General features: G+C 40.4%; 1 protein-coding gene across 6 annotated transcripts in view; it reads right to left on the bottom strand.

Annotated features, from left to right (window-relative positions):
- Positions 1 to 709: 709 nt before the first annotated feature.
- Positions 710 to 22,634, bottom strand: part of CYP7B1 (cytochrome P450 family 7 subfamily B member 1) — a 169,581-nt gene continuing 147,656 nt past the window's right edge. For 5 of the 6 annotated variants that reach the window (XM_025180018.2, XM_025180016.2, XM_006113647.2 and 2 more), the window contains 5 exons: positions 21,669 to 22,259; positions 21,019 to 21,225; positions 14,860 to 15,038; positions 2,412 to 9,801; positions 710 to 1,973 (listed from right to left, as the gene is read on the bottom strand). In XM_025180018.2, the coding sequence (XP_025035803.1) occupies positions 9,505 to 9,801; positions 14,860 to 15,038; positions 21,019 to 21,225; positions 21,669 to 22,239 (1,254 nt within the window). In that variant the 5' untranslated portion in view covers positions 22,240 to 22,259 and the 3' untranslated portion in view covers positions 710 to 1,973; positions 2,412 to 9,504. The remainder of the gene's footprint in view (positions 1,974 to 2,411; positions 9,802 to 14,859; positions 15,039 to 21,018; positions 21,226 to 21,668; positions 22,260 to 22,634) is intronic. The other variant, XM_075920617.1, reaches the window with a different exon arrangement.

Raw genomic sequence — 22,634 nt, 5'->3', positions numbered from 1 at the left:
AAATGTTTTGAAAACATTAGGTTATGCAGACTTACTTGTTAAATACAGCAAAGCTATGGAACTTTGCTTTTCCCTAAATTTCACTTAGAAAAAGAAAGAAAGAAACCTTACTAGCATACCTAACTGATAAAAATATTTATGCATTAAGAATCAAAAGACAATGCCCTAGTCAATGTTTGACTTTCATATAAGAGAGCTATTAGAAGAATTCCAATAACTAAAATGACTCTTTAAAAAGCTAAGATTCCTAGTATGAGGGCATGTGTTGCAAAATGTACATCAACTATCACATTTCATTTTTTAAAGTTTTTATTCATGACCTGTTAAGGTTGGAACATTTTACATTGTTTTCCTTAATTTGTCATGCATCTTGGTCTACTCTGAGGTATATAGAAGTCAAAGACTGGGGACCACATTAGAAATGGCTTTAACAGTGGATTGTACCCTCTTGCACTACCTTGGAAGTTTGCTCTAAGCATTACAGAAATATCTTCTTCCTTTACTGTCATTTCAGGGATGGTTCAAACCTGGCAAGATTAACTGGACTGAGTATTTTAACAAATGCACTGTCATCATAATCTAACATTGACTCACCTTTTTCCCTTTAAAAATCAATATTTTTAAAATGAAAGTAAGAGCTGTGATCTTGCATAAAGAATATTATGTTCAGGTGTGTGTGTGGGGGCGAGGGGATGGACAAGGAAAGTCATTCAATATGCAAACATACTTTCAATTTTATTGCATCTTTAAAATACAAAACTCACATAAAGGTCAGATTAGTAAAGTACATGATGTTTCACTTTTCTTCTCAGAAATTCACAGATGTACTTTATACAATCTAAGTGCCTTAATGATAGACATTAACTATTATAGGAGATCCTAATCTATCTCCAACATGCCCATTTATGGCATTAAAACAATTTACAAACTTTTAAAAATCAACATTTTCAACAATACTAAAATAAAACATAATTTCTGTCCCTACCAATGAAATAAAAAGATCAGTAATTACTAGCAAAAAAGAAATTCTGAGAGTAGTGTAATACAATAGCACATTTCTTATGTTATCATTTTTAGTACATCAGAGCACATTGCTAGCGACATGGCAATGTAGCCAAATCTAATATGCAAATAGTTACACATAATTCATATACTCATACATGGAAGCACTCTAGTCCTTTCAAACAGGACAGTGTATTTGCTTATAAGGTTGCTCAGTACTGAACAAAAAAAAGAACAGACTAACAATACATACAAATAAGGCTCACATGTTAGTGTTTACAGTGATTCTCAAGGAGGTCACTTAACATATAATTTTTTTTTAACTTCTGAAGTCAGACTGAGTCTTCCAGCAGATCCTACAAGTGGCTGTGCTGGAACTCAACTTTCATTTTATCTTTAAAAAGGTCAAGTGCTAGCCCATGGGACAGTCGGTTTTGACAGTTGGCACAACCATGGGCAGGTATTTCCTGCAAGGGGCTGGTACTGATTAGCAGTTTCACTTTTTAAAAGGATCAGGCTCTGCACCTTTCTAACATAAAAGGGAGAAAAACTGAGATTCCAGTGGCTTGAGTGGCACAAGAATAGCTCCCAACCTCCTGCTGGACATATGTAAAGAAGAGGCCAATCCAGTCCTACTAGATCTTTGGGGGACATGTTCATGATATTGCAAGGCCTTTCAGGAAAGTAATAAGTAGGGTGGAAAAGAGAGCAGAAATCATGACTTCTAAAAAGAAGGGTTAATGGTAGTTTCACACTGTACACAATTAAATATCTGGTCATTTATGTACAGCCTATGCATCTATGGTCACAGTCAGTATGAAACCATTCACTGGGGGCTGGACTCCTGAGGTCTATTCCAGCCCTGGGATTCCATAGTTCTATGTCCAGTCAGTCTTCCTAACAAAGCATGATCCGAAGGAACAGCTGAATGAAATGCCCCCTCTCCTCAACTCTCTCAGGGTATGTCTACACTACCCCGCTAGTTCGAACTAGCGGGGTAATGTATGCATACCACACTTGCTAATGAAGCCCGGGATTTGAATTTCCCGGGCTTCATTAGCATAAGCGGGGAGCCGCCATTTTTAAATCCCCGCTGCTTCGAACCCCGTGCAGCGCGGCTACACGGGGCTCGAACTAGGTAGTTCGGAGTAGGTTCCTATTCCGAACTACCGTTACTCCTCCTCGTGAAACGAGGTGTACCGGTAGTTCGGAATAGGCACCCTAGTCCGAACTACCTAGTTTGAGCCCCGTGTAGCCGCGCTGCACGGGGTTCGAAGCAGCGGGGATTTAAAAATGGCGGCTCCCCGCTTATGCTAATGAAGCCTGGGAAATTCAAATCCCGGGCTTCATTAGCAAGTGCGGTATGCATACATTACCCCGCTAGTTCGAACTAGCGGGGTAGTGTAGACATACCCTCACACACTTCTTAGCAGGGCTTAACCCTCTTAACATATGCAAGATGAGGTTTGCTCTTTGCAATGGATTGGAATACGTGAGGCACTCTTATGAGAAGGGCTAACAATACAGGCAGTCCCCGGGTTACGTACAAGATAGGGACTGTAGGTTTGTTCTTAAGTTGAATCTGTATGGAAGTCGGAACTGGCATCCAGATTCAGCCGCTGAATCTGGACACCAGTTCTGACTTACATACAGATTCAACTTAAGAACCCCAGGCGTCCCCAAGTCAGCTGCTGCTGAAACTGATCAGCAGCTGATTCCAGGAAGTGCCCCACCGGCAGTGCCCCACCTGCTCTACCACAGGCCCCGGGCTTTGCTCCACATCTCCCTGGTCTGCTGAGGCGGGCACTAGCTGCGTCCCCCCCAGCAGACCAGAGAGACGCGGAGCAAAGCGGTGGAGGACCCGGGCCGGACCCGCGGCGCTTCCAGATCAGCTGGAAGTGCTGGGTCCGGCCGGGTCCTGCACGGCTTTGCTCAGCGTCTCCCTGGTCTACAGACCAGGGAGACGCTGAGCAAAGCCGTGGAGGACCTGGACCGGACCCACGGCGCTTCCAGATCAGCTGGAAGCGCCGCGGGTCCGGCCCCAGGTCCTGCGCAGCTTTGCTCAGCGTCTCCCTGGTCTGCAGACCAGAGAGACGCTGAGCAAAGCGGCACAGGACCCGGGGCCAGACCCGCGGCGCTTCCAGCTGATCTGGAAGCGGCCGTGGGTCCGGCCCCGGGTCCTGCGCCGCTTTGCTCCCCGTCTCCCTGGTCTGCTGGCTCCCGCAGCAGACCAGGGAGACGGGGAGCAGCTTTTCTCGCCCCGGAGGAGGCGGGCGGCAGGACCAGGCGTCCCTCCGCTCCAGTCCTCCGGGGTGAGAAAATCCCCCTTGGTATCTGCGGATCCGACATAAGTCGGATCCGCGTAACTCGGGGACTGCCTGTACTAGATTGCACCATTGCTAGCCATGGATAGAAAGTCCCACGGTGGGTTCTCATTAGGGGATGCCAGCTCTGGACAATCAGTGTTAGACATCTTGCTTGGGTGCAAACCAAGACATTGTCTAGATTCTTGATACAGCCTGTGCAGACCTGAAATCTATTTGGCTGGGACGTTCTTGACCTGGCTTAAGTTTGGTTATTTAACAAAAGCGATGGCCATTTTTACCTCCAATCAAGTGTTCATTCCTATGAGATGCAGAGCATTCTCTACGCCTATTAAAGTGAGTAACTATGTAGAGGGTGCTCAGCACCTTGGAGAACTGGATCTCAACCTCTTACTTGTGACGTGACATTGGAAAGAACAGTTGGGGGATATAGGTTTTTATTTACCTGTCTGCACATACTCTGCACATACTCTGTTGTTTTATTTCTGAATAGATATTTATACCGACTGATCCGTGATTAATCTGAAAGTAGTAATGTTTTTTATTCACTTTTGGCACTGCCCCAGCACGTTCTATTAAATTATGCTGCAGCATGTTATACTCTAATTCAAAATCCTAAAAGCACAGTATGAGTCAAAGAAGGTCTTATGTTTAAAACAAATACCTACTTTTATTTTCACAGTTGCTTCACATTTGTTTCAAAATGGAATGCCAATGAAAGATTTATCATAACTATGTCATGAGACATTTTACTGCTTACATTTAAGCAATAATATCTATAGTCAACATTGTAATGATGTCAACATTTTCGCGCTCTCAGTAAAACAGGTTTGAACGTCCAAGCTGGATTGCGAGGTATGACTCCATATATAATAGCTGTGGTGTTTGCCCACAGAGTCACTACACTAGTAACTAACCTGAATATGAAAGGCTGTATATAAAAACAAATGTTATTCTATTGAGCTAGGGTATACAAGCAATAAACAGCTTTTGCAGTTGATTAAATACTGAAGTAAAGTTCAGGCATTTAATCAACTGCAAAGCCCATTTAACATAAGTATACTCCAATACCGTAGTTATTATTGATATTACATATGAAGAGAAAATGTTCATCTAATATATCTCACAAAAACAATTTTCTTCTCAGAGGCCTGGGAGCTTAGATGTGTCAATCCAGAAAGTCTTTCTAGTGATATTGATATGGGGTATATATTTTATGTGAATAATTAAATGGCCTCACGCATAGACAACAAATAATAAGACTCTGTAGTATTTACATAACACTTTTCATCCATTTGTCTGCAAGTGTTCTACAAAGAAGGATAAGATTTTCCTGATTTTGAAGATGAGGAAGACTGAGGCACACGGAGATCAAGACTTACTTAAAAAAAAGTTCACTAACTTTGGTGCTCAATTGGGTGCAGACACCTTTGGCCTACTTTTCAGATTTCTCAGAGCAGCTACAAATTCCACTGAGGTCAAGCAGAGTTTGTGGGTGCCAGCACCTATCAACACTAACACTTGGCTGCTGTCAATATAGGGCACTTTAAAAAGGAGGCACTAAAAAGGAATGAAGGCTTGAGTATTTAGTTCTAAATGACTTGCTCAAAAACACTGAGGTAGCTTCCCACAATTTCTTTTGGGTTCATTGACTCCACATGTGTCAATAATTACAACTCAAGAGAGTGCTCACAAATGTTTATGGGACAAATTTTGTCTTGGCTCACACCCATGTAGCTAATGTAGCCTTGAAACAAATTATCTTTGCAACTACAGAGACAAATACAAAGGTTCCCCAAACTAGCATCTAAATGCTGACATGTCTCTCCAAACTCTTTCTAGTCTAACTTGTATAAATGATAACTGTATGCCAGAGCACATCTTCAGGGCAGGCATTGTTCATTTACAGTGTCACATCCTAGCATTTGGGAGACTGGACAACCAGGAAGAGACTCAGCAGGGTATGCTACACGACAGGCTGGGGACCGACTGGCTAAGCAGCAGTTCATCAGAAAAGGACCTGGGATGAGAAGCTGGATATGAGTCAAAAATGTGCTCTTGTAGCCAAGAAGGCTAATGGCATATTAGGGTGAATTAGTAGGAGCACTGTCAGCAGAACCAGGGAAGTGACTATTCCCCTTTATTTGGCACTGGTGAGGCCACATCTAGAGTACTGTGTCCAATTCTGGGCCCCTCATTATAGAAAAGATGTGGATGCACTGGAGAAAGTCCAGCAGAGGGCAACAGAAATGATTAGGGGCATGGGCAGTTGTTGAAGGTAGGGCTGGGGGAGGCAAGACCTCCAGCCATGTCCTTTCTGCTAGGCCCTGCCCCTTCCCCATTCCTGGGAGGCTGAACGACATGCCATGCGCCTGCTCCCCCCTTCCAACCATGGGGAGGGGAGGGAAGGAGAAGGAAGTGGGCGCACACTGGCTGCAGCCTCCCCAACCTTGGTGGAAGGTACACCGTGCAGCACGGCTCAACCAAACCCAGCTCAGCCTCTTGAGCGCTGTGGAACGAAGAGGCAGGGTGTGCTGTGCCGCATGGCCTGGCCCAGGCTCTCTAGCCCCGGACCACAGGGGGAGGGAGGAGGGTGTGCCACGTGGCCAGGCCTGCCCTCCCCTACCTCAGAGCACTGGGAGGGGCGGGTGCTGGGGGTAGCAATACTCCACCCCAGAATTCCTATAGCAGGCGTTATGGGGGTGAAGTGTGGGTGGAGCTATGCCTGGCGGTTTGGGACCCGACACCCATGATTAGGGGGCTGTTGCACATGACCTACAAGAAGAGACTGAGGGATTTGGGCTTATTTAGTCTGCCAAAGAATGATGGAGGATTTGATAGAAGCCTTTAACTACCTAAAGGAGGGTTCCAAAGAGGATGGAGAGAGACTTCTCTCAGTAGTGACAGATGGCAAAACAAGGAGCAATGGTCTCATGTTACAGTGTGGGAGGTCTACATTGGATATTAGAAAAAAACTATTTCACTAGGAGGGTGGTGAAGCACTGCAACAGGTTACCTAGGGAGGTGATAGAATCTCCTTCTCTATAGGTTTTGAAGCCCTGGCTTGACAAAGCCCTGGCTGGGATGATTTAGTTAGGGTTGGTCCTGCTTTGGGCAGGAGTTTGGACTCAATGACCTCCTGAGATCTCTTTCAACCCTATGTAGTCCAGAGACTGCCCTCCCTTGGCTGACAGCTTGAAAAAGAGCTTTTTTGAAGAAGACAGTGCAAGACCTACTGGGCTGAAGATTGTCTCCCTAAAACCATCATCTTGGCAAGCTGGAAATGGATGGGGAAGAGTCCCCATCAATCCCTGAAGTGTCCTCTGTGTCCCTGGCCCTGTCTCCAGCTGATGACAGAGAAAAGGGGAATGAGGAGCTTACTTATGAAGCAGAACCCTTGTGTGTCATGTACAACTAGCTGTCAGCTCTCCCTAAGTGAGTCCACGGCTAATTTATATGTTTGTATAGGGTTACCACATAAAGGCTGAGGGCACAAAGTCGGCTCAGGATTTGACCCCAAAAGAGGAAGTTTGTATGTTAAGGAGGAACGTAGCACCAGTAAGAAACTGCGTGCAACTGATATGGGGACAATTTCCAGAGTCTGTAGGATATGTGTGAAGCTAAAGTTGTTAGCTTCTTGTACAATTATAAATATTCTTTAAGTAGCAGAACATTACTTAGGCCACAGTTTTGTTAGATTTCTAAAATTGTCTTAAGCACACAGTTTTACTCAAATTCTTAGCACTTTAACTGTCTTTTGAAGCACCAGAAATGCGAGTTACAGAGTTATTTTAAACAGAAACCAGAGATGCAGACTATTTCACAATTTGTAGGCATAGTTTTCTAGTTCTCAACACAGATTAAAAGACACCATCAACTTGAAAATTAGTCATCTTTTCAAAAAACAAGTTAAAGCTTAAATGTAGTTTTAGATGCTATTTTTGTCTTTGAATCCACCTATCAATCTTGTGGGTTTACAATAATATTTTTCTAGTTTTTGACAAATTTCTTCTTTTCTGGTTGTAAGAAAAACAACAGGAAGAACTGGCAAACACAAAGTGCTGTCAAATGTACACAGTAAACAAGACAAACTATTCTCTAATTTCTTTCAGTTATAATCATCCAAAATGTTAATGGTTATGCGAGTAGGCAAAACAGAGGTCTCATTTTTTATAGGATGGTGTTCTTTCAGAGTGTCTCACATTAAACATGACATAATGTAGTATTGTGGCTCAGATAAATCAGTAGGAAGTATGGGCCTGATTCAAACCCTATTCAAGTCGTCAAAAGCTTCTTGTTGTCTTTCACAGAGCTTGAATCAGGCCCTGTAACATTAGTAAATTCAGGTTACTGAGTCATGGCACAATGTTAACAAACTGTTGAATTTCAAAATGCACTCTAAAGCCAGTGAAATGCTGCCAAGACAATAAACACAACACTCCTACACATCATATCCCCCTGTGCTAAGCCCCATGTATTAGAAGGTGGATCTCTCAGGGAGGGGGAAGACAGAAGGACCTATTCATTTGTTTTTCCGTTGACAAGAAAATAGCCATAACCAAGACAGGGGCAGCATCATTAAGTGAACAATTTACCAGTAAATGCATTTGATGGAATTGTTTATATTTTTGTTTCTAAAAATAGATAGAATATATTGATAACGTAGAACAGTGTTAAATCTGTGTAATTTGAAATGGCATGGCAGTTACTTAATTTTTTTCTGGTGGAGAGGGAGAGAGGAAAAAGGCCCAAGGAGAAAACCTCCATGGGAATTTAAAAAAATGTTAGCTCTATTTATAGCAATTCATTCTCCTTTCCATTTGGCGGTATAATTTAAGCAGGGACTTCCAGAAGCTCCCAAGATCCTCATCCAGCACTTCATTGGATATGTCTCCTAAACAAAAACACTAGGGCTGTGTCTACACTGGGCCACTTATTCCGGAAAATCAGCCGCTTTTCTGGAATAAGCTGCGAGCTGTCTACACTGGCCCTTGAATTTCCGGAAAAGCAATGGCGCTGTACTGTACAAAATCAGCCGCTATTCCGGAAAAACTATTCTGCTCCCGCTTGGGCATAAGTCCTTATTCCGGAACACTGTTCCGGAAAAGGGCCAGTGTAGACAGCCCAGTAGTCTTTTCCGGAAAAAAGCCCTGATCGCAAAAATGACGACATTGGCCACAGATGCTTTTCCGGAAAAAGGGCTTTTCCGGAAAAGAAGCCTGCCAATGTAGATGCTCCTTTTCCGGAAAAACTTAAAACGGAATAGTATTCCGTTTTAAGCAGTTCCGGAAATTCATGCCAGTGTAGACACAGCCTAGTATTTTTCTCCGAAGCCTTTCTTTAGTGCAAGGATGCCTGAAGGGAAGAGGGGTCAATGGAATACTCATCATCAATTTTGGGGTCATCAAAGATCACCTGGGGCCTTCCTCAAGTAAAACTACCAGAGAAGAAAGGTGATCTCAGGAAACCACCCAGACAGATTTTATGCAGTTTCTAGTGAATGCTGTGCCGAGGGCAGAGAGGCTTGGGGATGGTGGGAATAAAAAATATTGTCTTTCTCTAGTGAGGCTGCCCTTGCACCCTGCTGTGTAGGACTTCTTCATCCTTGGATGTCATGTTTCCTTGAGCAAGTGTAATGGCACCTCCAGATTGGTCAACTGTCTGTGGGATTGAACCTAAGACTTTTCCATCTAAAACTCTGTGCCTCTATGAGTTGTTTTAAAGGAAAAGACATGGTAAGACAAGGGCAGCAGAGGAGACAAAAGTCTCTCTAGACAAAAGTCTCTCTAGAGGGGGACAGAGGCCCACATTGAGTTAATGTGGATTACAAAGTCATGTGGCAACTGGCTATTCCAATTGCAATACTCCGTCCTCAGCAGAGAGGATGTAGTGTGGAAGGTAATTCTTTCTGTTGGCTCAGGATACTGTGCAAGGTGAATGTCTCAGAGCTGCTGCTTTCTTCCATGCCCCCATTTCTTGCCCAATTTTCTGCCATTCCCGCTTTTGTATATGTGAGGGTGATCCTCCAATCCTAAGGCATTAGCATTATTCTTTTTTCACTTAAAACATACACAATAGGAGAGAGATGAAAGCAAAACAGGAAAAGCAAACATCTCTACAAAGAAAACAGCAAAAAAAAAAAAAAAGTGAGATTAGTGGGAAATCTGCATCAGGCAACTTACTCTTCTAGAGACCTTATCTTGTAACGAAAGACAATATCAGAGTCTGGAAAGAGGATACCAAGGCCGAAACGACTGTTGTCGAGTCCTATGGGCTTCTTTTCCACTAGTTCTATGTCAAAGTGAGCCAAGAGTACAATCAGAAACAGCTTTATTTCATTCATTGCAAAGAACCTGCCAGGACACATGCTGATTCCAGAGCCAAAAGGCATCAGAAAGTATTTCAGTTTTCTTCCCCCTTTGTAGAAGGTGTTTTTCTTCTTGCCATTTTCTATAAAACGATCAAACTTATACTCCTGAAAATAGAAGAGAGATGGGGACAATTAACAGAGCACTTACAAGAGTGATTTCATTTGCAAGACAGAGGGTGCTTCTAGACCCTGAAATAAGTTAAGAGCTAAGGCAAATAACTGACAGCTTCCTCTTTTTACTCTGTTCACTTAAAATGAGTTTTATCTACCCTCAAATAACTTCACTGCACATTAAGGCCAAGTCTACACTGGCACTCTGCAGCACTGTAACACCCCTCCCAGCGCAGCAAGTTACAACAAGTTGTCTTACAGTCACACTTCCAGCACAGTAAGGTACTCCCCTTGCAGAGGCAATTTACATAGAGCACTGGGTGATTTCTCTCCCAGTGCTCCTGCTGTGGCCCCACGTTCAGTTTAAAGCACTGCCGCGGCTGCGCTTTAAACTGCTAAAAGGTATTGAAAGCCTAAGTGGCAGGGGCTATTGTCTGGGTTGTTGGAAAAGGTGTGCCGCCTCTTTTAGACAGAGTGCTAGTTGCTATGGCAGTTTCACAGTAGGTCATTATGGGGTCCCATTCCCAACAGATGACCAGAAAGGAGAAAAGACAATGTATGCCCATTCCAGTGCAGGATTTATTTATTTATTTTACTGTATTTGTTCTAATTTTTAGGTAGGGACAACGATCCTCAGAAAGAGGACAATTTCTGTTTGTGAAGCATCCTGCACACCTAGGTGGCTAAATACATTAAGATAATAATAATAATAATAATAATAATAATAGGTAATATTTAGTCCTGCCACGAGAGCAGGGGACTAGACAGATGACCTCTCAAGGTCTTTTCCAATCCTTTGTTTCTGATTCGATGAGTGTATGAAAAGTTAGCAAAATCCCAGTGGTATACTGATTTTGCTCTTTCTGGAAAGGAGAAAATTGATCTACTGGAACCACCACTTACCCTCTCCCAGTGTGGATTGTTCAGGTACTAGCCTGGATAACTTACAATCAGTTTTCCTGTTGGTTGAAGCTAGTTTCTATCTGTCTCACTTGTTCACACCTGACTTTCAATGCTTTGCTATGGAAGATGTGTGCAAAGCAGGCCACATGAGAATACATGACCATAGTAGGAAGTGTTTTTCTAGCGTGAGTACTCTAGAATTTACTAGAGTACTTAGCTATTATCTTAGGTCCCATAATTTTGCACCTTTTCGAAGCTCTTTAATATCAGGGTCATCATTTAGGACTAACTGGGGTTTGTAAATGAAGATATGGCAATCCTAGCTCAGTCCACGGTAAATTAAACCACTTAAAATGGTCATGTATGTTTTGTAAGAAAACAGCAAAGCACTTTCTGCCTACAGTTGCTCATTAACACACATCTAACTTAGCACAGGCTTTTGAAAGTTACACGTGAACAAGCAATTCAGACAGAAACCATCTCATATGACAGTAAAAAAGTCATAGAAAGTTTGCCAGGCTGGTTCTTGGTGGTGCCATACCCCAGAGGAAAAAGTGGACTGATTATCTCTTAGACAGAAATACAAAGACACTGCAATATATTAATTTTAATAAAAGCGTGTAGTCAACCTGTGGAACTCCTTGCCAGAGGAGGCTGTGAAGGCTAGGACTATAATAGATTTTAAAGAGAAGCTAGATAATTTCATGGAGGTTAGGTCCATAAAAGGCTATTAGCCAGGGGATAAAATGGTGTCCTTGGCCTCTGTTTGTCAGAGGCTGGAGAGAGATGGCAGGAGACAAATCGCTTGATCATTGTCTTAGATCCACCCTTTCTGGGGCACCCGGTGCTGGCAACTGTCAGCAGACAGGATACTGGGCTAGATGGACTTTTGGTCTGACCCAGTACGGCCGTTCTTCTGTTCTTATGTTCTTATGTTAAGAGAGACCACTTCAAGTTTCACAGACCTTCAGCTGGAATTTTACCTCGTTTCCGATCTAAAAACCCAGAAGTCGGAAACAAGAGGTAAAATTCCAGCTGAACGTCTGTGAGACTTGATAGCATTAATTTTAATCATGATGGAAACTGAGCAAATTAATATATCTGGGTATGTCTACACTACCCCGCTAGTTCGAACTAGCGGGGTAATGTATGCATACCGCACTTGCTAATGAAGCCCGGGATTTGAATTTCCCGGGCTTCATTAGCATAAGCGGGGAGCCGCCATTTTTAAATCCCCGCTGCTTCGAACCCCGTGTAGCGCGGCTACACGGGGCTCGAACTAGGTAGTTCGGACTAGGGTCCTATTCCGAACTACCGTTACTCCTCGTGAAACGAGGTGTACCGGTAGTTCGGAATAGGCACCCTAGTCCGAACTACCTAGTTCGAGCCCCGTGTAGCCGCGCTACACGGGGTTCGAAGCAGCGGGGATTTAAAAATGGCGGCTCCCCGCTTATGCTAATGAAGCCCGGGAAATTCAAATCCCGGGCTTCATTAGCAAGTGCGGTATGCATACATTGCCCCGCTAGTTCGAACTAGCGGGGTAGTGTAGACATACCCTCTGAATTTAAATCCATCTTTATCACAGAATACATATTGCTCAGTTTGAGAGCTATACAGGACTTCCTATATTGATTTTCTATTGTTCAGGATTTACAGGGTCACCATATCACTCACTGAAGTTTAGGCTAATTTATGTAGACATCAGAGGGTCACTTGACTACATTATGGAAGCCTGATTTAATATTGCTGTTCATTTACTTAGGCTTTGAGGAGTGAGGAAAGAGGTCACTAACAGTTAAAAAAAAGAACTGGTACTTTTCAGCTTATAAAAGAGAAGACTAAGGGGGGATATAATAGAGATCTATAAAATCATGACTGATGTGGAAAAAGTGAATAAAGAAAAGTTATTTACTAGTTCCCATAATATAAGAACTAGGGGTCACCAAAGAAATTAATAGGTAGCAGGTTTAAAACAAACAAAAGGAAGTTTTTCTTCACACAGTGCACAGTCAACCTGTGGAACTCCTTGCCAGAGGATATTGTGAAGACCAGGACTTTAACAGGGTTCAAAAAAGAACTAGATACATTCATGGAGGTTAGGTTAATCAATGGCTATTAGCCAGAATGGGTAGGAATGGTATATCCCTACCCTCCATTTGTCAGAGGCTGGAAATGGATGACAGGAGAGGGATCACATGATGATTACCTGTTCTGTTCACTCCCTACTTGGTCTGACCTAGCATGGCTGTTCTTATGTACTCTTGTGTACTATGATACCTAACAATAAGACATTAATTTAATCTTTGGCCTAAATTTAATATTTAAATTCTGCAGAGGTGAATTGCTGATACTATGCTACCTGTTTCCCCAGCATTTTTTCCTCACCCAATATAATCCCAAAATATTGGATCAAACCAAGATTGCTCTTCCATAAAATTCAGTCTGCATCTCATATTCAATAGATGTGCACACTACAAATTCAAGAACACAACAGAAGTTATTTCCCCCACCTTTGAGAGAGTCTCTGTTTTGAAATCAATGTGCTCTGCAAAATACTGATAACTCATTCACCATCAAAACGATAAAGTATATGAACTAAAGTGATATCTTGAAGGCTGAACAGATCTGATATTGAGAAAATTCACTCCATCTATGGAGACACAACACATTCTGACAATTACTTATTAAGGAAGACTTCAAGAAATGCTCAGCTACTAATTTTATACACAGAATTTTCCTTTTTTGTATATGTACAGACAGATTTTTTTTTAACTAAAAAAATAGATATTGTGTTTATATCTGTAGCAGCACTTCCATTTCTACTTCTGGCTAGCCTCTCAGCATCCTTGCTTATGTTGAGTAGCACTTTACACTTCAAAATTAGTCCCATTGACTTCAATAGGACTACTTGTAGAGCAGAATAATATTTGAACAAGGATGTCAGAATCTGTCCCTTTGGTATATATGGTTGTGACTACTTTCTTCCACTATTTGATCTGAGGAAGTGGGTCTGGCCCACGAAAGCTCTCTAATAAACCATCTTGTTAGTCTTTAAAGTGCTACATTGTCCTGCATTTTGCTTCAACTACCCCAGACTAACACGGCTACATTTCTATCACTATTCTACAGGCAAGAATCTGTCCCTTTTCCTGAAACTTGATGAACACATTATTATTTTTAAATTCTTCTGGAAGCAAAACTTCAGGAAGCAGCACTTCTAAAACTGGTTGCGTTTTATCTAAGCGATGGCATAAAAATGTGTAAACAAATCTAGTTTCCCTCCTGAAGCTGAACTATGACTTGGAATATATCTGCAATTATCTTAAGTGTTTTAAGGATTGATAAACAATCCCTGGCTTAGAAAATGATGGGGCAGGTGAGGAGAAATGATTTATTTTTAAACTGCCATCTCTGTAAGATACAGGTGGCATTGACTGGTCTCACTTTGTAAAATCTTACTTTCTGTACAGCACATCAGACTAGCAACAACAGTAAAATCTATGGATGAGTATGGCTAATTTGCATGCAGGTGATGAACTTCTGAAGTCGTATTAAGACTGAGCCAGGGTGGATTAATTTCCCGTCTTTGATATTCATTAACGCTAGCATCAGAAAAAAATATAAGGAGATGACACAATTACCCTCAGAGCTTCATCACAGAGCAACAGCTTTATAATCTCAAGTTCACAACATCATACTAATTGACCAGAAAGAGGTGAATCCCTATGAAGAGAGGGGAAAAACATACGGCTCAAGTAAGACACTTCTTTGGAGAATCAATGGTGCTTTGGGGGGCACTTAGCTAAATGGCTCACACTATTTGCTATTTAAAGCATCTTCTATTATTCAGCCCTCCTTGGGTATCAAATGATCCACTGCCAAACAAAACCCACATTTGGTCTACAGTTTATGGCAGTTAACGTGCAATTGTCAATTCCTTTGAAAGCAGTAGCAGTCAGTCTCATCACCATATTTCTCTCTTCAGGCCATGAATCCTTTGACCTACCGGGCCCGAGAAAATACATCTGAAAGCAAGAAGATTTGTTCCACAAGAAGGAACAGCAGTAAAAATATATATAACGATCACAAAAAGCACTGCTGCTGCAATGTGCCTAAAGTACAATGAGTAGCACCAGCTGAATGTTTTACCTTAGGATCTTCATAGACCTCAGGGTCCATGTGCAAAATTTGAGGGTAAAGAGCTATCCAGTCTCCTTTCCTCAAACTGACTTCCCGATTTCCTTCAAGCTTGAGAATATAATCCTCCTGGCTGATCCGAATGTTCATAGAAGATGAGCACATGCGTAAACTCTCATTTAAAGCACTCTCTGCATTTAAACAAAGGGGAGGGAGCATTAAAATATGGAAGATGATTGGAAGTTATGCATGGCTACAGCTGCTGGATCTCTACAAGTTCAGTAGGGCAGGCTAAAAAAAGCCCAACAACAACCATACTAGACACTATGAGGAGGTAATAAACTATCCCGGAGGGGCTAGGAAAAAGCTGCTGAATTCTGAACCTTTAGATTAATTCTCACTGATGGTTCTGTGGAATCTTGCAAGCTTTAGGCAATAGAAAATTTTGGATGGAAAGCCATTATTTAGGCATCATGCTGAAAACACCACAATTGAAAGAGATGCATTTACATGTATTTTGGAGCAAATACCAGTCAAAGCACTGAAAGGACTATTAGGCTTGCCTTTCAAAAGCTGTGGGTTGTAACAGAAACACTGCTAGAAAAATCATTTACTTCATTAATCATGCAATCATTTAGGAGTATTTTGAGATTTAAAAAAAATGTGAAACCAGATATGCCGCCAAATTGTAATGTTGGTTATTTGCAGAATAATTATAAATATTTTGCCTAGCAATTTTAAAAGAAAAAAAATACTTTTATTGACTCCTGAGGAAAAACCTTCTTCTCAGTATTATGGCAAACAAGATTTCTAACATCATCCTAGCCTAGAAGGCTCCAGAAGCTGAATGTCCTTGCTTTCCCAGTGGCCTTCACCTTTTGCTCCTAGCACGACAGATTTTATGGCTAATTTCCGGCAATTTATCCTGGCAGTTTGAGGAGGAATTCCTTTGGGAATAATATGCATAATTTGCATAAATCATTCTGATAGCATGCATATCAGCGTGTAGCTCCTGTCTAAGGCTGCATCTCTCACTTTGTAATCAAAACTGACTATTTTTCCACCAGCATGTATGGGTGCTGTAATATGTGACTTGATTTCTTCTAATCATCAGTGTGAAAAATAGCCTAAAATAGAGTTTCAGTTTCACATGATAATACATTTGTGACTGTATTAATGCTTTGTATTATAAAATAACTCCCCACAAAGTGTTCAGCATGGCACCACAATCCCTGCACCCAAAGGTTAGTTTATTACAGGCAGTATCTACACAGCATAGATACATCTGAAAATGATAACAACAAACGTTCTTTCACTAAAAATTAAATCTGGTGTAGCATGCATAGCAAATAAAGCGGCCTTGGATGCTTTCTCGCAGGAGGTTTTTCCTTAAGCGTGCATTTGTCTAAAGAAATGAGGCTGCGGTCAGCTTTGTGTGGCCAGCGCTGTGATTCAATGTGACGCACAGTGAGTCTGTGCATATTCTTTTGGACTGCCTTCGTTACTATAATCAGGCAGAGTCAAATCGGCTTGTTGGTGACGAAGCCAGAAAAGAACTCTGGTTCCAGAATATGGCCTCTACTGCGGATAGCCACAAGGCAGCTGACACGATAGATTTCAACTGGCAGCGCACTGGCAACAAAACTTTACACGGTACAAAGAAAAGGTCCACCCTCCACTCTTCTGCAGTCTCCAGCCTTGGAAAATGAAGCCGATAACACCATTTTAGTCTACAGTTTGAAAATGGTAGCTGACATATGCAGCAACATGGTTCACCCCAGAAATCAAACAAGTAAGAAAAAAAAGAGAAGCAAAATAATTATGGACCTGCTGCTGTGAAATAGCAGGTTTACATTTAACAACATGAGCTACACAGTCACATCCTATTGGCTGACATTCTCCCAGGATGCATGGCAGTCTGTGCCCACTGCGGTATCACAAATGACAATTGGGCAAGCATATCTTATGCAGAAGTTAATCACAATAATGGAGCACAAAGTGTGGCTTAGCGGTCAGATCGTAAATGACAAATCTGTTTTACCTTCCAGTACCAGTTATGTGTGGAAGGCGAGCTTGGCTGCAGCTCTGAGCGATCATGCCGATAATCATTAGATGACAAAAGTAATGAGTCACATTATGATCACCAAAGGAGAATGGAGCTTATATGGGTTTGCAGTCTAACATTAAAAAATAGACACTCAGCCTTCCACAAACCCTGTATGAATGCTGGAGCTATACATTGAGAAGAATGACAACTGCACAATAAAACTGCAGCCTTCACTTGCAGTTGTCATAGTTCAGCAGACACCAGCCAGTGTTGCAGACAGACCAGCTGGGTAGCTTGGGAGACCTTCCATTCTGCACCATGAGGTACAGTAAATTATCCAGCACGGTAGAGCAACATCTGTTTCTGTGCTAGTGCCGAACAAACAAGGCAATTTAAAGCATACCAAGGGATAACCAAGCAGCAAATGAACATGACCCTCATTTTTTTCTCTTCTTACACACACAAGATGCTAAACTTTGTTATACAAGTGCTATCTAAAGAGGAAACCAGGCTGTTAGTTGATAAGGTATTGTCAGAGCAATTTTACATATTTCTTATAAAGAGAGAGATATCTCATAGTATTGTTATTTTTAGAACCCGCCTACTTCTGTCTTCATTTCTCTTATACCAAAGCTAGCACTCAGCTCTCAATTCAGTCTAGATTAAAAAAAAAACCTGTTTCAATATACTTATAAATATTCAGTCTTTAAACCTAATTTGCTATACTTAGTTCACATGCCTTCAAGCATTTGTCTTCCAATTTCCACTGAATAAATGCGTACTAATGAGAAATAGAGCAAGCTGCTGAGGCAAAGCTGGGTGACTTGAGCCTGGCCTGCCACCAGCTTGTGATAGGCAGGCAAATTGAGTTAAAATGAAAAGTCTTGTCAGCTGAAATGCAACATGGTAGCCAAACAGCAAGCTGTCAATCATGCAGCCAAAACAAGGGACTGCAGGTAATAAAAGGTCATTGCGAATCATTAGTACATTTGGCTTTCATATGCAAGTTAATTTTAATTAAACATGATCTCTATCTGTAAATGTTTTATAAAACTTATTGTGCATAATGGATTGTTAATTTTATACCAACATTTAGCAGGTAATAGGGCAATATAATTATTAGAGTGTATTATAGAAAAATAGCTATTGAGTATGCAAATATTTTTGGTGATAATTTACATCATGCACTACAGTGAACTAACATAAATTATAATATCTGAAACAAGTATATCTGAGGCTTACTAAGAACTGAGCTGCACTGACCAACACATGCTAGGGAATATATTTATTTTTTCAAATCCCAGTAACCTTTTTTATGCCTAACACTTGATTTGCAGATATGGCTCCTGTATATGGCTACTTTTAATTTTTCTACCTTTTCATATACATACAATTATTTTTCAAGCAATGCTCCTTTAGAAACAAATATCTGGAATTCAGCAATGTCCTGGGGCAAGAATATTTCACAATATGAATTAATGTAAAATTATAAAATTAAATAAAGAAAACATGCTGGAACAAAATGTGTGTTCAGTGCCATTCGTGTGTATTGTTTACTATATTAGAGCTCCATTGTGAGTCATAATGACTAGTAATGTATTTTACTCTGCATACACAAATAAGCACATTCTGGTTCCTGGAGAAATTAGGAGAAAAAGAGGAAACTGTGCTATTCCAGAAATACCTGGAAAAAATTAGGCCTGTGATTTGGTGACACAAACAGCTAAATGAAGGATTCAGAAGTACCTAAGTCAGTCCATACCGCTCCCTAGACTAGAAAATGTGTCCACAACAAAGACAATGTTTCTTTTGACAAGTCTAGATGACCTTTCTCCATATTCTGAAGAATCAAGCTTGTTCTCAGATGCTATGGTTAGAATTCTTTAAATGTACAGATGGGGCTTGATCCTGCTTTCTTTATGTACTCAAAACTGTTAGCGTAGCAGCTGAGAATTTTGGGTGCGCAAGCAGTGCTGTCTCAGCCCCACATTCTTCCCATATATATGACTAGCCTAGGGACACTTTTCATTCAAGCATTTATTTAATGCACCCAGCTGTATGTGGACGTCACTCTTTTTATTGTTTTGTGGGACAGCGTCTATTTCTTTATGACTGAGGTGCAAGAAGAACTGAAAGCGGTTTCTATTCATACAACATTCAACTTATTCTGATAAAAATTTTTAACAACCTTGTTACAAAAATCTCTGAGGCAAAATCTGGTGCCCTCACTCGCACCCAAATAGAAAAAATTCAGTGGTACTAACATACTGTAAGGTTTCAGGGATCATCAATCTGGATGATATATTTAATGTTTTTTAACTGTTCATTATACATTTTGCCTCAGATGGTTTTAGTCAGGTACTTACATTTATTTGATAACAGCACTGGATACAAATAATGAAATAGTTACTTCAAGAAACCTCAGCCCCAGTGAACACTGTTTAGTTTTTAAAAAGCTAAACAATATACAATACGACATACATTTTAAGTCCAGGAAAAGGCCACCTAGCCCAACATACTTATCCTCTTAATTTTCCTTCATACAATCGGCCTGTTTTTTCACTAGACCATCCAGTCTCATCCTCTAAACACACAATAAGTTGTTTTTTTGACCTAATTTAATTTTTTTCATTCTTTCATTGGGAACTTTTTCCATGCAACTATTAACTTTGGTATGAAGTAGTTGTACTCAAGTTCCCAATCAAGCAGATTAAATGCTTGGAAAGTCATAGACATTCTTACAGAGTAACACTGTCCATCTCCTCTACATAAATAAAGTTCTTTATCAATGTATAAACGTATATCTTCACTAACATAGTTCAGTGACGTTGGAATGAAGCCAACTTTGTAAATTAATATATAGTATGGTCACAGGATCAGTCTGTACCAAAAAGATGGATTAAAAACAAACCAAGTTTTACATTTGTTCTATGATGATCAACTCAGTTTTGAGAAGTTTGTGACACTTGCCAGTTAAGACAGTGCTGGAGAAAAGAGGCTTTTATTATTTGCAAAACAAGTACAGTTTGAGTAAAAAAAAGAAATTTTTTCCCATGCTGCTCTGCTAACATGTCTCAATGTTAATCTGAAGGGATTTTCTCAAGAGGTGGAAAAGCAATTTAGGTGGAAAACCAGATTCTGCCTCAGAGATTTTTGCAACAAGAGGTAGAAAAGCACATGCTCAGCTTCAAATGTAAGTGAGTCTATTATTGTCAATGGAACCTCGGTCTCTATGTTGTTCTTCAGAGGTCGTCCATTCTATAACCAACTAGTGACAAAGGAGCATTATGTCAAAGGAGATGGTGGAAATTTTCAGAGGCCTAAGAGTTACATGCCTGACTGACATTTGTCCTTCTGAATATCAACCTCATTAGCTTTTGTGATCAGATGTTTGTGCATTAGGAAATGAAGTGAGACCATCAACTCATTACAAATGCAATGCAGGCACTGGATGGAAACAACTTTCTAGGTCTACCAACAAGGTTCACTTTTGTATCAGTGACGCAAAAAACTCAGAAATTTCTTATCTATCCGCTAAGATTCTCCATATAATTTCAAAGTGTCATTCATAGTTATTATTAAAAATATTGGTTCACATTTGCACTGATGTTTTCTGTTTGTGTTTGTTTAGGAATCATACACCTGCTTTAAAATAAAACAAACAGAAACCAGTTTTTTTTTTAAAGGACTGAAAGAATAAAACTGTTTTTGGAAATAGTAAATTACATTTTGAGCACAAATTGAGTTTCCTAACTACTATTATTCAGTTCAAGAGAAGGCCCTTCTTGGCAACACACTACAGAGGTATCTGAAATGCATTAGCACTTCGGCAGATGCTCAGAATCAAACAACTTAATAGGCATATAAACTTTTTTTCAAATAATTGCAAAGCTTCGATTTAGCCTTTTGCATACTTTGCATAGTTAATTACCTAGGCTTTAATGTTTACATGCAACGAGAGTATCTACAGCTATAAACTACATAATTTATAATTGATGTAAATGGGTGTTATTATGTCAATTAAGCAGCTGTGTCCTCCACCTTCTCAGTAAACAGAAATGAGTGATAAACGGAGTTTGCAGAAAGATACCCTCTTTTCTTCACAACAGATAAAAATAAATTACCTAGGTAGACCAGGTTGTCCAATTGTTCTCTGGTGAGGTGGATGTTATATCCAGACCCTTTCTTTTGACCTGTTGACTGTAGCAAATGGTCAATTTCGTCACGCACCGCTGCAAGAGCTTCTGGGTGCCGTAGAACATAATATGTGGCCCAGAATGTAGCTGGAATCGTGTTTCCCACAGAGGCCCAAAGGAAGGCAAAATGATGTGCTGGGAGAAAATAAGTGAAAAGGAAGATTAATAGCGTTTATTACACTGATTAGATTTGCAGTGTGCTAATTAAAAGATGTTAGGACACAGACCCAGCCAAGGATCAGTGAATGCTAATGAGGACCAATAGGCTTCTGAAGTCTAATTTTCTGCTTAATGAGAATAGTTTGAAATGTAATGGTGGGGGGGGGAGGGAAGGAAGAAGGGAAGTAAATGCAGCTCAGTTATAATCTCTCTCATTATCACCATTAAGTATCTTGTTTTACCACCTCAGCCAAAAAAAAATCAATTATCATAGATGGTTGTTTCAGAGTAAAACATTTTATCATTAGCCAATTAGAAAGAACATAAAAAATTTCAAGGTCGCCATTTTGCCTTTTTATTTCAAAGGTCTATAGTAAATTATTTTATTTTAGACAAGCAATCATTCATAAGTTTCCTACCTGCTTTGTCAGAATCTTGGAGCAGCTCATATTTCTCTAATATATCTTTTCTGTCTTGTATCACTTCTGACCCTCCCATCCATTTTGCCATGTTCCAAGGTAAAAAATGATGTATAAGCTCCTTCCGAACCTTCTTGGTAGCTCCTAGCAACTGAATTGGTATGTTTGCAACTAAATAGGGAAAGTTGGCATCAAACTTGGTAAATTTGTCTCTGATTTCACTAATAACATTGTAGCCATCTGCAGCAGGATCTCTTCCATATAGTGTTATAAAACTGGCTTCAAACATTAGAAAGCTGCAGAACTTGTACATTTTTTCTGTTTTCCAATCTGTTGCTTGAGAGTATTTCCATTCAAATATATGCTGGAGATTTTTCATCATGTGGTCTGAAATTATGCCTAAAGCTTCGCCTTGCAGGTATTTGTAATTTCGTTGTATTCTTTCCTTAAGGTTTGGGAAATCTAACAAAGAGGGATAGCTAAAACTTTTTGATGCCATTTTATTAGCAAATTCAAAAAAATCCAGTTGCTTGCTATTTCTGATCACATAAACATACTGGAATGGGTCCATGATAAAGGTAATATATCTACCTGAACAGAAGAAAAAGAAGCACAAATACAGATTAGTTCTTTTGTGATACTACCATTAATATGGTAGCATAATAATATTCGCTATCAATTTAAACCATTTCTTCTTCTAGTGTTTCATGTGAGAAGCACATAGAAAGTTTCAAACTTAGTTTTAAAGAGAGAAATTACTATATACATAAGCCAGAAACCTTGTTTTTGTAGTAGACTAAAATGAGAGGTCAAGTGTAGATCAAGTTATTGTTTTGATAACAGTGCTGGGTGACTTATCATGGTACTTTGGAATCATATACTAAACTAGCATAATTCATGAAAAATACAATATAGCTTCATTATGTTTTCCAAAAGCACTGAAAACTAAACATTGTTAGATATCTT

This window comes from Pelodiscus sinensis, chromosome 2, assembly GCF_049634645.1.
Source record: "Pelodiscus sinensis isolate JC-2024 chromosome 2, ASM4963464v1, whole genome shotgun sequence".
In the NCBI taxonomy this organism is placed as follows: Eukaryota; Metazoa; Chordata; order Testudines; family Trionychidae; genus Pelodiscus; species Pelodiscus sinensis.
This window is presented reverse-complemented; position numbering and strand designations above follow the sequence as displayed.